Genomic DNA, 15,178 nt, shown 5'->3' with positions numbered 1-15,178 from the left:
TGCTGTCTCTCTCTCTGTCAAATAAATAAATAAAATCTTAAAAAAAAAAAAGACTAGGTTTTGTTCTCAAGATACTATAAATTGCAGGTTCAAAAAATCTATTAAAAGTCAATAGTAATTCTTTCTTTTCTCTACTATGAATTAACTAGTAATAGCACCTGGTACCATCAATTCCAAGAAAATTTTACTTACTGCAAATTAATGCTTGTCTTTTCTTTAGATGTGTAAACTAGTTTTAGCAAGATATCTAGAAGTCTGTTCCTCAAAAGTATAAGATTAGCAGATACAAGACCTCCAAACTCTTCTTCAGTTCCTACAACGAAAAAATATACATTAAACTGCCTTAGTAAATAACACAGTATAAAATATACAACACTGTCCGAGGAAATCTCACTGAAAAATACATCTTTTAGAAAATATTTTCTCTAGGAGTACTTTCCACTAAAGTAGACAAGCAAAATGGTTCATTAACTCACTTCTCTTTAGAATCCTGAAAATTGTTCATTTATATTTGACACTGTCTAAACAAGTAATAAAAGGCTGTAAACCTTTCTTACATAATATTTACCCCCTACCAATAGAGTGAAAGTAGTCACATGGATAAAAATAACAATCCAAATCCTTAATTTCCAGTTTCGTTTTGAAGGATATAAACAGTTAAATTTACCAGATTTAAAAATGAAAAATAGGAAGCATAAACTATTCAATAAATGTAACACATAAAGGAGCCTTAGAGTTAAATAGCATAGAAGAGCGATAAAGGCACACAAATGCACAGAGAAACTGGAAAAGAAAGGGAAGAAAACAGAAAGCTTATGGTTCTCAATGGATAGTGCTGGAAGCACACAGGACTGGGCATCCATGGCCCAGAGTTCGAGGTCCAGGCCTGACATGATGGGCTATGGCTTTGTAAGTCACAATCCCTATGCCTTCCTTTATTCTAGAATTGAAGCTCAGGCTAAACTTTGACTTACCACAGTCATTTGCTTTTACTTGCTTGGGAAAGGGATTCTTTTTACCTTTAAACGTTGTCTTTTAAACTGCTAATTTTGTGCCTTAATCACTGGGAAGGGTGCTTCAAGCTTACCAAGGGGAACTCAAGATTCCCTTCTCTTCAAGGAGGTAAGACTAGTATTTTATAAGTTGTTTTATTAAAAACATACCATACAACCTAAATTGAGATAAAGATTACTTCAATTATTTCCTTTTTAATTATTTTTCAGTAAAATGGCGATCCACACAGAAACGAAAAATTCTCCTTAGACTTATGTCTAGTTTTCTCACTGTCAGTTTTGCTTCCCCTAATTTTCAAATATAATGTAAAACAATAAACTCTGAATTTCTAGCTTAACTTCTTCCCACTCAGACTGATGTTTTCTTCCACACTGCACTACCCTTTTATGCTATTTTAGTTTGCACTATTATATTGCTATTCAGCATTATTATTCAAGTCATTTTTTGTAGGTGTATCCTGAATGCTGTATAAATGACTTCAAATAAAAAAAACTACGGTTTTAATTTTTTAGATCATATTATAGTTAATAGTCTTCAGTCCATATCAAATAAACAGCAAATGTCCTATACTAACAAGACCAGTAATGTACTTCTGACTTTATTATTTCAAATGGCAATGAAGTGATGAGAATATTAGTCTCATTAACTTGCCAGATCAACAGAAAAACTTAGCAATTTATACATCTCCACTATTGTGCTCTTCTCAAAGAAAATTTTACACTAGTTGTGCTAATTGAATTCAACAGCCAGCAAGAAATATGGAGGCTAGAGAAATACTTTTCTTACATCTTTTTTATATTTGAAATAAGCGTTATATATTTCTGAGATTTTTAAAGGACTTTCGCTAATACCTATTTACTTGGCTTATATTAATTAATTGAGAGCTAAGAAATAATCCTTGCATATGGTAGTAAAACATAGTGGTTAAAAAGCTTACAATGTTAGTTTGGATTACCTGGGTTCAAATGCAAGTAGCATGATCTCAGGTAAATTCCTTTTATTTAATCTTTCTGGGCCTTAGTTTCTTCCCTTGTAAAACTAGGATAACAATAATACCTATTTCATAGGATTGTTACAAGAATATAAAAAGCACTTAAACAGCGCATGGCAGATATTAAGCACTCAGTAAGTGTTATACATTGATTTTATCTTTATGCTTTTCATCCACTGCTAATTTGCTTTACCAAGGAAATATCAACATTGTTCCAAATGAGTAGGCAGTAGATGAGTGGTCAGAAGCAGCCTTATGTTCTGCTATAATTTGCAGGAAATCACCGAGGCTCCCAAATCTTAGCTTCTCTTTTGAAAAACATGATTATAACACTTTCTATTCTTATTCATGAAGCACCAGAGAGGCTGTGCCCCAGATGGTGTAGTCAACATGGAGAACACCTTTGTGAGGCACTGATTCAACGGTATTACTTCTCCTCCTGTCCATGTGAACAGTGGCCCAAGGGAAGTCATTTACGTGGTATGATTTTGGAATAAAGTAACAGGATAATACTGTAAATAATGCTGACAAATATAAGATATTATGAATTTAATTACAAGTCAATCTAAAAGGTTCTTTCAATGTTTTCCAAACAAATCTCCTATCCTAGAACATATAAAAGGAAAAAGAAAAGAGGGGGAAAAATATGTACCAAATGAAGAAAGTTTGGGGGAAAAAAAAAAAGGTGGGGACACCTGGGTGCCTCAGTCAGCTGAATCCAAATTTTGATTTCAGCTCAGATCATGATCTCAGGGTCCTGGGATTGAGCCCCATGTCATCAGGCTGCACTCTCAGCACGGAGTCTGCTTGAGATTCTCTCTCCCTCCCCTTCTGCTCCACCCCCTGCTCATGGTCTCTCTCTCTCTCTCTCTCAAATAAATAAACCTTAAAAAAAAAAAAAGTGGTTATCATGGGCCCAGAATCTGAAAACTTATGAGACTATTTTTATTTTATACTTACATAAAATGATTCTAGTAAAATGCTTTTTCCCTCACTGACTACTAAATATTTAATAGGAAAATGAAAGTAAGTTATACAGATATAATTCATCATAGCAAGTATCTGTTTCTGAAGATGTATTTTAAAAAATTAATCAATGTTCAAAAATCACAGAATAGTTTGCTATTTAAAGGAAAACTGCTAGGAATCCTCTATGATAGGAAAGATTTAATTAATTTATTCTATTTTTAATTTTTTTACACAGTGATTTTACAACTATATATGTTCTGCTATGTCCAATCACATGTGTAGCTACATCTGTCACTATACAACACTATTATAATATCACTGACTTTATTCCCTATGCTGTACCTTTCATCCCTGTGACTTCTCTTTTTTTACTGCTTTAAGAGTTTTTGTTTTCAAATTTACGTAAAATTAACATCCAGTATTTTATTGGTTTCAGGTGTACAATGATTAACAATTCTACACATTGTTCTCAGTGCTCATCAAGGTTAAGTGTACTCTTAATCCTCCTTACTTCACCCATCTCTCTACCCATCTCCAGGAAAGATTTTAGTTTTTAAGTAAAATTCACACCCTATTAAATTCCATAGGTAATTCTGTATTTCTGCATACTGTACAGGCTTGACTTAAGACAAATACATCTGTGAAAGACCATGAAAAGTAATGTAAGGAGAGAAGTAATATAACAGCATCACATATAATTCTAAATTGTGCCAGAAAACAGGGCATAGTAATTAGTTTTCAAGCTCCATTCTTGACTCACCAGTATCAAGCTTCTCTTCATTGTTTATTTCCATAACTACAAATTTCTCACAAACTGCAAATGTTGGTAAAGTAGAAGAAATAAACTGGCCAAACCTTTAAATACAAGAAAAAAGTTACAGATTTCAGGTTTCTCTTTCCCCAAACCAAACAAACAAACAAAAGAAGTAAAACACAAAGAAACGAAAAAAATAGTACTTCTTGTTTTAACTAATTTTTTACCGTGACGCCGCCAGGTGACTGCATTTATTTTACTACCCCTTGACCATTGCAATTAACGTTATATGTTACAATGTTTTAAAACATAGGGCAAAATATTTCTCCAGAAATATGAGTCCTTTAATATAGTTTTAAGAACCAAACAGTGTGATCCAAATCAAAATGTCCTAACATTATCTATATGTAGCCTAGTAATGAAGAAATTGGGTTTTGGAAACACAGGTAATGTTAAAATCCTGGCTCTATCAGTGTTTAATCTTATAACCTGAGACAAGTAGCTTAACACCTCTGGGTTTTAGTTTTCTTAAAAAACAAAAAACTTGATAGGTGTCAGTGATAATTTTAACAAAGTGATCATTATTAGTTCCAGAATAAGTTTTAAACAAATACTGTTAAATAACGAACACTAATCTCCAAAATAATTTTTAAACTCCAGTTTTAAATCTGTTGCCACGTTACAAAAATGTCTTCAGGGTAAATGAACATAGAACTGAGTGATTTACATGCTACACAGATTAGAGATTAGCCTACAAGGTATATTCTACTCAGTGTGATTTCACCTGTGATACCTGGGAGATTACAGGAAAAGTGGTCAAATTGAGTTTAACCAATTCTCTACTGGGAAAATACTTTGGTTAAGGAGCGTTCTCCTTCCATTTCCAGTTAAGATGGGAATTACCATGTAGATATTTTTCTACAGACAATCCATAAATATGCCTTCAGCCACTTCTCATTAGCAGCAAAATAATCAATCATACAAAAGGTTGAATATACAACACCTTTTTGGGTGATTGAAAATAAATACATAAAAGAGATGGCATACCCACAATAGGGGGTGTGTGTATGTGCGCGCACACATGCTTGGGCACATATACTTGAGAAGTAGCAGGGCTCAGGGAAGATGAACCAAGAATTCCTATACTGAACACTTTTATGTCTAGGACAAAAATCTTGTTGGGCTCAGTTCTACATATTTTCTTATTCACTAGTGGCAACAACTGGTTTTGTTGTATAAAGACAAGATACTGAGACATGCATATTTTTTGTGCCTTACAAATATCCTGAATACTAACATTACAGGTATTACACAGGCATAAGAATCAATTACATTCATCTCATTCACTTTAACCTCATTGGTACTTTTAGTGAATAAACAGACAACAGAAGTTTTCACTACCTGAGCAGATCATTGCTATTGGGAAAACCTTGTAGTAAGAAGCTCAGCACATTACTAATAGCAGCAATGGTAGGTTGGGATAAAGACATATCTCGAAGAGTCAGTAGCAATTTGGGGATCAGCTGGAATTCCCTCATTAATTTGGCATTCTTTGAAGCTTCACTGTAAGAAAAAGAAGACTTTATAAAGGCCATGCTATTATCTCTTCTATAATTGAACAGTTAACTGCATAGATATTAACTAATACCTGGACTCAGTGAGCAGTTCAATAAAGTGTTCAAATAAGGAAAGATGAAGTTCATACGGTGCATGGAGCCAAACCTACAGTAAAAATAAAGAATAGTGGTACATTTAGGGTTAAAAAATACCCCAAATGATTATCCAACAAACATAAATGCAGCACACAGAACTTATTTCACCTATATAATTAACTGAATATAATATAGGGTGAAGCCCTATAAAACTGCTTGTATGTAAGACTTCTGGTTCTGTTTATAAAAGAGTAATTGCTATGGAAATTACCCTCCTAGAGTAAACAACTGGGAAGGGAAAATGTATAGAAAACTTACCTGGAAATCAAGGACTGACTTTTATTATTGAATACTGAACATAGCATATGGAATAGAATGAATACTGAATGCTGCATCCCGAAGGCAAAGACTGAGTGACTGGAATCTCATATGGGGTCCAAAATTGGAATCAATCACTGCAGAAGAGTACACCAAACAATTCTTGGAACTTACAAAGGTCTGAGACTAGTTTGCACTCCCACCAAAGAGCATGCAGACTTCTTAATACACAGGGAGTTGGGTAGAGGCCCAGGAAGTGAAATACCTGAGTAGTGGGGCTAAATTTGTGCTAAAGGTTACTCTAGGTCCACCCTAACAAATATTAAAAGTGTGCCTCAAAAAGATAACTACAATACCACAGCAAAGTTCAATACTTCTGTAAAGGAATACAACAAAATCTAGCACTTAACAACGTAAAATTCAGCATACTACCAAAAATTACCAAGCACGCAAAGAAAAAGGAAAATATGATCCATAAGGAGGTAAAAAATCAATTATTATATGTAGCCCAGAAACAACAGAAGTGATAGAATTATCAGGACTTTCAAAAATCTATCAAAAATATGCTCCAGGAGCGCCTACATGGCTTAGTCGGTTAGGTGGTAGACCACTGATTTTGGCTCAGGTCATGGTCTCAGGGTCCTGGGACAGAGCCCCACATCAGGCTCCGTGCTCAGCAGAGAGTCAGCTTAAGGATTTCTCTTCCTCTCCCTCTCCCCCCACTCATGCTCTCTTAAAATAAATAAATAAACAAACAAACCTTTAAATAAATAAATCTTAAAAAAAAATGCTCCATATGTTAAAGAATGTAACCAAAAATATGAACATGAGGAGGAGAAATAGAAAGTGATCAAAGATCCAAAATAAACTTCCACAGAGGAAAGGTAAAGTATTTCAAATGAAAACTACACTTGATAGGACTAACAGCAGAATGAACACTGCAGAAAATAATTCAGTGAGCCTGAAGACACAACAATGGAACTATTCAAAATCAAGCATGAGAAAAGAACTAAAAATCACTAGATACAGCATCAGTGAGTTGTGGGAAAATATCAAGCAATCTAAGACTCGTATACCTAGAGTCCAGAAAAGGTTGAGGGAGAGCACCAGGAAAAATAGCTGTAGAAATAATGGCTAAAAATTCTCCAATTTGATAAAAATGAAAAATTCACAGATCTAGAAAAATCAACAAACCCCAAGCAGAAGAAACATAGAAAAGACAATGGAGTGACGGACATCTTTAAGGCATTAGAAAGAATTTTAAAAAGTCAACTAGAATTCTATTCTATATAAAAATACCCTTCAAAAGAGAAAAAATAAAGACTTTCTCATATGGGAAAATTTAAGGCTAGCAGACAGGCACTATGAAAAATGTTACAGGAAGTTCTTCAAGTTAGAAGAATAAGATGGAAATCTGGATCTACACAAAGGAATAAAAATGGCATGAGTATTATATATGTGGGTAAGTATAAAAGAATTTTTAATATTGTCTTTTCAAAGATAACTATTTAAGCAAAAATAATATAGAAAGTACTGTGGAGATCATAAATATATAGAAATAAAATGTTGGGGGAAAAAAAAAAGGCGAGGGCTCCTGGGCGGCTGCCTTCGGCTCAGGTCATGGTCCCAAGGTCCTGGGATCGAGCCCCACGTCGGGCTCCCTGCTTGACGGAGAGCCTGCTTCTCCCTCTCCCTGCCGCTCTGCCTACTTGTGCTCTCTATCTCTGTTAAATAAGTAAATATAAATCTTTTAAATAAATAAATAAATAAAATGTTGGACACTAACAGCATGAAGGACAGGATGGAAGAAATCGAAGTATATCTTTGTAAGGTTTTTACACTATGTGTAAAGTAGTATACTTTGAAGACAGGCTGAATTGTTATAGATGTATATTATAAATTCTCGAACTACTAAAAAAAAAAAAATGCCTGTAATTCTATTACCATTACCTTACTTATATCTGTCAAGTGCTGTTTGAAAAATAAGGTTGAATTAAAAGTATTTAGAGACAATTATGGTTTGCAGTAATTAGGGATGCTATATAATGCCATAAAGTGAGCAAGGTAATTTAAAATGAAGCCAAAATTTGTCCAGCAACTAAATTTCTGATGATTGTGTATTAGATTTTAATCAGACACCTGAAACTAAAGATAACCCATGATTTAAACGTTTCCATTTCCAGATGAAAACAAAGCCAGGCTTGATTAAGTAGGTCTCCTTAGTACTCCCATAATTCTCTCTACATACTTCTACCTCTGTGCTTTCACAAGTTTTTAATGGTCTATTTATTTGTTCTTCTCTTCTAAAGGATTAAACGCCTTGAGGCAAGGACTCTTATTTTCACATCATTAGCACCTAACACAATGCCTGGCTCAAAGACGCTCAACAGGTATTTTCTAAAAGAATGAGAGGTTTGCATATTACAATTTTGAATATCAGGTTGAGAAATGAATACTTTATTGTGTTGGAAGGGAAATCACTGGAAGTTGTGAATGATTAGTATTGATTATGCCTTAGAAAGAATGTCAAAAGATCTATGGATAGGTTGAGGAAAGGTGGAAAAAAGTGACAGTTATCCTAATAGGTAAAAGATGATTGGGGCTTGGGCTAGGATGTAAAAGTAGAAACAAGAAGGTCAATTACAGGAAATATGGAAGTACAGTCTATAGGACTTAATTTCAGATTGTTTATAAATAGGGAAGAAGAAAGTTGATTTTTCAAGCCTCAGTGACTAGGGAAATGGTGGTGTTATTAATAGAAATAGAAGGAAGAACTAATTTGGGGAAGGATGTTAAGTTCAGTTTAGGTGTTGCTGGGACATAAAAACGGAAATGTTGGGGTGCCTGGGTGGCTCAGTCCTTAAGCATCTGCCTTCAGCTCAGGTCATGATCCCAGGGTCCTGGGATCGAGCCCTGTGTTGGGCTCCCTGCTCCGCGGGAGGCCTGTGTCTCCCTCTCCCACTCCCTCTCTGTCAAATAAATACATAAAATCTTAAAAGAACAAAACAAAACAAAAAAACCCAGAAATGTTGAGCAAGAGATGAGAACTAAGTGTGGAATTCAGATGTCAAGCTAGAGATCAGATTTGGGGCTCAACTTTGTAGAGATGAGGCTGTAGGATGAGGTAGAACCTAAAGGAAAGAAAACCGTAAGAAAAGATAAAGAAATAGGACACTTTTATGTAAAAATAATGAAAATTTCAGAACCAGAAAATTATGGGGAAAGTAGTAAGAAAGATATAGGAGGCAGGACACTGCCGCCTGAAGGCTAGCAAGACAAGTCAGGAGCTGCAGAAAGAGGGAGACACTGGGGCGCCTGGGTGGCTCAATCGGTTAAGTATCTGCCTTCGGCTCAGGTCACGACCCCAGGGTCCTGCGTTGGGCTCCCTGCTCAGCGGGGAGTCTGCTTCTCCCTCTCCCTCAGCCCCTACCCCCTGCTCATCTTTCTCTCAAAAAAATAAATAAAATCTTAACCAAAAAAAAAAGGAGGGAGACACTGCAGCATCTGCTCCCGAGCTGTGGGTACTGAAGACTGAGTATGAGCCAGGCGGCTAATATGCTTTCAAATAAAGTTCCAGGAGAGCAATTAGAGCATACAGCCTGTTTGTTAGGGATTCAAAATAACTGACGAGACAGAGCTTACAGTAGTCATGAGGAAGAAGAGCTGCGGCCTAGACATTACGGCCAGCGAACACATAGTACTAGGCACCATTCTGGGTGGTAGGGATACAGACGAAGACATGACCTCTGCACACATGACGCCAACAGCCCCACAGGGGAGACATATACAGACAGAAAGCATATAGTGTGTATGTGTGTGTGCGTAAAGTATATAGTGATGAGTACGCAAAGTACTGTGAATGGGAAGTTAAATGAAAAAGGGATATGTGAGATTCAGTGGTACCTTATTATTTAGACAAAATAAATGATAGCTTACTATGCAGCTACTTACTATTAACCAAAATTTCAGGTGTAATATAGCTCATATTTATGGAGGAAAAATTTCTATTAGAATTATTTGATGAAAATATGTTTGCCTCTTGCAATGCCAGAGGAAGGAGCAAATTAGCTATAGTTAGAGAAATGCCTTACACCATTTCACTTCTACACTCTTGTAAACTGGAATATCCTTGGGGAGAAGAAACCCCATCAGTACCCTATTTTTTGTACTTTACTAATGACATTAATAGGAGCATCATAAAATTATAAAATTTAAACACATCCTAGAGACAAAAATTGTTTAATCAAAGTTAACTCTATCAACACACAGAATAAGAAACGAATTCACTGACTGTATATTGCCAGTTAGTGTTCATATACATACTTCAAAATCACAAAGTAGATCCTGGAACGCAGTGGAATTTGGAATAATGGAGGTCTCATGTCCACTATCAACAGTTCCCACCAAGGAAAACGTTAGATGGAGAATGTGGCTGTTAAGGAGGGAACGTTTCTTCTTAAGCAGCATCGCCAGCAACTAAAAGAAAGCAATACCACATGTCCATTGATCAATCATATCTCTCTCTCTCTCTCTCTCTCTCTCTCTCTCTCTCTCTCACACACACACACACACACACACACACACACACACGGGAGAGCTCTGTGTAAAGCAATTCCTGAGCCAGAAAGCTGATTTCTAAATTTTTATTCTGATAATATAACATTAGAGAAAATCTGAAAACCAGGGTAATCCCATCACTCTATCATTAAAATATCTTCTACATAAACCCTTTCAATTCACATATATTTAATTTGTTGTCATCACGTGCATATAATTTTTTACTTTTTCTCCACATAACATTTTATTACAAAGATTTTTCTTTTGCACCACAGTCTCCATAATTACAATATGAAAAGCTTGAATGATGTTCTCTGGAACGGTTATAGAATTATCAGTCATTCTCATATTGTTGGAACATTTAGAGGGTTTGTGTATTTTCACGAAATGTAAGCAATGCCACAATAACCATTTTGACAGTTTTGTAAAATAACACTTACCAAAATAGTGTGATTAAATCTACAGAAAACAGTATAGTAAAACGTTTATTCACTACCAATGAAGCGAATATAAGAGAAGGCATTTATACTTCATCTACAAGGGATTTAATTTTGCTCCACATACTTGTTTCTCTTCTGACAAATAACTTTCTGCCTAAACCTAGTAGGTTGCGGATACATGAACACTGCCTATTTTTAATCCCAAATGAGTTTTCAGGATTAGCAATGGCACAGGTATTATATAGTGGCTCTCACATCCCCGAGGTAAGTGGGGATTGGGTGGTAAAAGATGACCGGGTGTGGAGGGGAGAGACAAGGAAAGTGAGGAAAGCTCTGAATCTATCACCGATTTGGCAGCCTCTAGAGTAGCTGGCAATGTGACCCTATTTCATTTCACTCTTATTATGTCCATAGAGAAAAATAACTCCAAAGTAGCAAATGTATCTGAAATCACTGAATAACTGAAATAACACAGCCTAATTTAAGAGCTTAAGAAGGGAGATTTGATGAGATAGGATAAAAAGTTTGAGCCAAAATAAACAATTCATAATCTCACCTGAAATACATTACTTTTACTAAAAACTAGTGACCTTTAAAGTTTACTTGGATGAAATAATTCTTCCAGAGTTGGAAAAAATATGAACAATGAAAATTAGAAGTTGTTGTTTTTGTTTGGTTTGGTTTTTTTTTAACGCTAAGAGAAGTGAAGGTGAAACTTCACAGTAACAAACCTGGTAGCCCTTGATTCTTTCCATTTCTTTGCTGGCTAGTGGGTTACTCTTGACCACACAAACCAGGGCCTTGACTGCTGCATAGAGCCCTTCCACATCAGAAGCCATGGCCACCAGGCCCAGGATGGCTGCCGCTCCGCCAATGTACTGCAAAGTAGTGGCAACAGGCTTAGGGACAAATGTTCTTACTCCTGATTAAGAGACAGTGAAAAATAATTAAATTCCCCATGTTAACAAGAACTGAATAAATCATCTTAAGAAGTATTTAGTTATTTTTAAATTATACTTTAAGAAAAACCACCTCTATCCTAAAACAAAAATTCCCAGAAAAAACAAATTCAAGGTCGGATGTGGAAAGTAATAAATGCTAAGAGCTACACTCAGAGATGAGCTGTGAGTAAAGAAGTGAGTAGAGAAGGGCTGAGGTCTGAGAGCAGGCTCAAAGGTTCTGACAGTGTAGCTTTGGGCAACATAAAGGAAAAGTACAGAGACCCTGGGAATTTATTTCTGAGGTGAGTGAGAATGCCTGACTAGGTACTGTTGGGGAAGCCAACAGCACTCTAATTCTGAATTGGGGAATGGGATGCCATCCTGGCAAGGACCAAGTATTCTCAAGATAAGCCAAGCCAGGCACATCACTGGCCATTCCTCAAAGCTTTTCCTAGTTCCGTAGTCTGAGTAACAGTACATTAGTGACCCCAGAAGAGTATCATCATGTGGAAAGAGAGGACTAGAACTAACTTCATGTCCACTAAAAAAAAAAAAAAAACCGCGCATCTATGTTCCTAACCTTGCTTTTAAAAAAAAGGCACAGTTTGAATGTCATCTGCCTACTAATCAAGATTGAGTTTTCCAAAAATAAAATATGCATTTTATATTTCTATGTGCTTTGCAGTATTCATAACATTTGCATATATTATGGTACTAAATTTTGAAAACTATCTTCTAAAGTCATTAGGGCCAGCACTGCTAGTTTACAGATAAGTTGAAAGAGCTCAAATATCTGGCATAATGCCACACAGTAACAGAATAGGAGCTAGAACCTAAATCTTTCAACTCTTCACTCACTGCTCTTTTCACTGTACCATGTGCTGCTATATTTTTTGCAAAGGGCATAGAGCAGAGCTCAGTCAATACTTGCTGAACTGAATAAAGAAAAACTACCATGTGCCATTAGCATTAAGAAAACTGTTTTGTCAATGCAATGTGATTAAAGAAGAAAACCAAAGTTAAGATATGTGTACATCACTGAGACAATAAAAATTGCCAAGGACTGATAAACATGTAGGATTCTGACCAACAGAACACTAACTTTTTGTTAATCTAAAAAAGAACCAATATTATGTACTGATTTGTACATTAAATATATAATGGCTGGTTCTGAATTTTGGATGACGTGACTGGATTACGTCTCAGGACTCTAACGAAAAAAAAGTCAACTTTTTTAAAGCATACATCAGGTATAAGGCTCTGCAGAACTGTCCACCAGCTTTAACTTTTACTATAGCTGGATTCACTCTTTATATGCCAAAGCTCTTATTTCTAGCTCACTTCCAAACAACAGATGCACTCCTGCGTGCCAGGGGCTATACCAAGCCATGCAATTACCATCAGTATTTCTAAGTCTTTACATCTATCCCTGAATGCAGTGCGAAATTGAAATTACACAGAAGTATGTAGTCAGCACTGATGAGTGCTGACTACAGAGGGAAAAAGTTCATGGGATTTTTAAAAAGGTTATATGATTTTTAAAGTTGACCGGAGTCTGAGATTGTTACACTAATCTCTAAATATTACAAGAACACTATAAAATATGAATTTAAACACCTCCCCTCCTGTGAGGAAAGTGAATGCAGAGCTGAAGGCAAATCAAGAATTCTGAAACAGTAAGACAATCTGACTCACCCAAGTATCCAATCAGAGTAGCCCCAACTGTCCGTGCAGGCCCATTAAGATGTCCTGCTGAATTGTGTATCAATTTCACAGGAGTGGCGTTCTCATGGGAGGAAATGCCTAACTGAAGAATAGGAAAGGGAAATAAAATGTAACTATAGAAGAACAATCTGAACATTTTGATTGGAAAAGAAAAAAAAAAATTAGGAACATTATCATTCCTTTCTCCCCATATCAGAATATTAAAAACATGGGCATTCATTTTTTAAAAATGTGCAAGCTCTTCCAATGGTTAGAAAGTCACAGAAAGTAAGTTAAATACAATCTACTGAGATAAAGATTGGGGGGGGGGTCTTTGGAAATAGCTTCAGAGGTCTTTCTGAATGAAACTCTTTTTTGTCATGGTTTTAATGTTCTTATCATTTGCTGCCTCACAGTACTTCTGATCAGTGAACTAGTATTAGCTTTACTTCATATCCATGTAGACGTTACATAAATTATTCAAGTGTTTATAGATAAAACATGCCTACAGAAAAGAAGTGTTAAGTTTTGCACATGTACACACACATAAACGCATAATGTGCTTTCAAAGCTAACATAATCCTAAGACATCAAACTCTCCTAGTTTTTCTCTTTTCTTGCTGCCTGCTACTCCTCACTGTTTTCTGCTGGTTCTTCATCTCCCCAGCTCCACAGTACTGGATGTCCCAGGTCTCAGTCTGTAACCTTTCTCTTCTCTATCCACACCTCAGTGAAAGCATCGAGTCTTGTGGCTTTAAATACCACCTCTGAACATCCATGGTGCAAACCTCTACTCTGAACTCCAGATTCATATTCCCAATGGCTCTGAGACCTCCACTAAGATGCCTAATATGCTTTTCAAGTCTTTCCAAAACATAGTTCTCAGAATTCCTCCCCAAACTACTCTTCCTGAAGTTTTCTCCAAATCAGAATAAGCGACCCTATTTTCCTCCCCGCTAGAGCAAAAAAACTTAGAGTTATCCTTGATTCCTTTCTTTCCCTCATGATTCACACCCAATCACCAAAAACTGTTGGCTTGTGTATCTTCAAAATATACCTCAAATCTGATCATTTCTCATCATGGCCACTGCTATCACCCCAGTTCTCACCACCATCGTTGCTCATATGAATTATTATAAAACTGGTCTCCTTGCTTCATACCTTTGTCTGTCCCCCTTCAGTCTATTCAATAGAGGTCATAGTCATCCTGGCTAACATTTCATTTATTAGGTCTGGAACCCTATCATGCTCCCCATCTCACTTAGTTAAAGCCAATGCCTTTCCCACTGCCTATAAACCCTTAGCAGTCTAGTCCCCATCACCTATTTGAGTTCCTCTCCTACTACTCGGGTCTTCTCTCACTTGCTCTAGCCTCTAGCCGCGCCTGCCTCTGCAGTAGGCATGGACCTTCCTCAGGGCCTTAGCACTTACACCACTGGGACAACCCTCCCCACCCTGTGCCGGGCCCATATCGCATTCTGCATATTCTCATGGCTTACTGCCTCACCTCTTTCAAGTCTTCTCCAATTTCACCTTCACAGTGAGGCTTCCTCTGACCATCCTATTTAACACACTATAAGCTGATCACTTTCTCCTTCCTTGCTTTATTTTTCTGCAGAGCACTCTTTGCCTTTGAACATGACCTATGATTAGGTTATTTCTTTAGTTATTATCATCTGTCTCTTCCTCTGCAATGTAAGAGCCATAAAGGCGGGAATTTTCTCTATATCCACTGCCGTGTCCTAAGCAAGATGGCATATAGTAGCTGATCCAGAAAAAAGTTTAGTTATCGTCTTAAGAAGAGCAATTGTTTTCTTTCGTTTTCTGCAGTTCAATTG

The 15,178-nt window shown here is 36.4% G+C and overlaps 1 protein-coding gene across 4 annotated transcripts in view; it reads right to left on the bottom strand.

The window, feature by feature from the left end:
• Positions 1–15,178, bottom strand: part of WDFY3 (WD repeat and FYVE domain containing 3) — a 266,518-nt gene that overhangs the window by 80,426 nt on the left and 170,914 nt on the right. For all 4 annotated transcript variants that reach the window (XM_088021121.1, XM_088021123.1, XM_088021122.1 and 1 more), the window contains 7 exons: positions 13,332–13,443; positions 11,427–11,617; positions 10,022–10,174; positions 5,377–5,450; positions 5,130–5,291; positions 3,735–3,829; positions 193–313 (listed from right to left, as the gene is read on the bottom strand). In XM_088021121.1, the coding sequence (XP_087877247.1) occupies positions 193–313; positions 3,735–3,829; positions 5,130–5,291; positions 5,377–5,450; positions 10,022–10,174; positions 11,427–11,617; positions 13,332–13,443 (908 nt within the window). The remainder of the gene's footprint in view (positions 1–192; positions 314–3,734; positions 3,830–5,129; positions 5,292–5,376; positions 5,451–10,021; positions 10,175–11,426; positions 11,618–13,331; positions 13,444–15,178) is intronic.

This window comes from Eumetopias jubatus, unplaced genomic scaffold (genome assembly GCF_037043125.1).
Source record: "Eumetopias jubatus isolate StellerSeaLion01/CBP00866 unplaced genomic scaffold, mEumJub1_p1.0 scaffold_2, whole genome shotgun sequence".
Taxonomy (NCBI): domain Eukaryota; kingdom Metazoa; phylum Chordata; class Mammalia; order Carnivora; family Otariidae; genus Eumetopias; species Eumetopias jubatus.
This window is presented reverse-complemented; position numbering and strand designations above follow the sequence as displayed.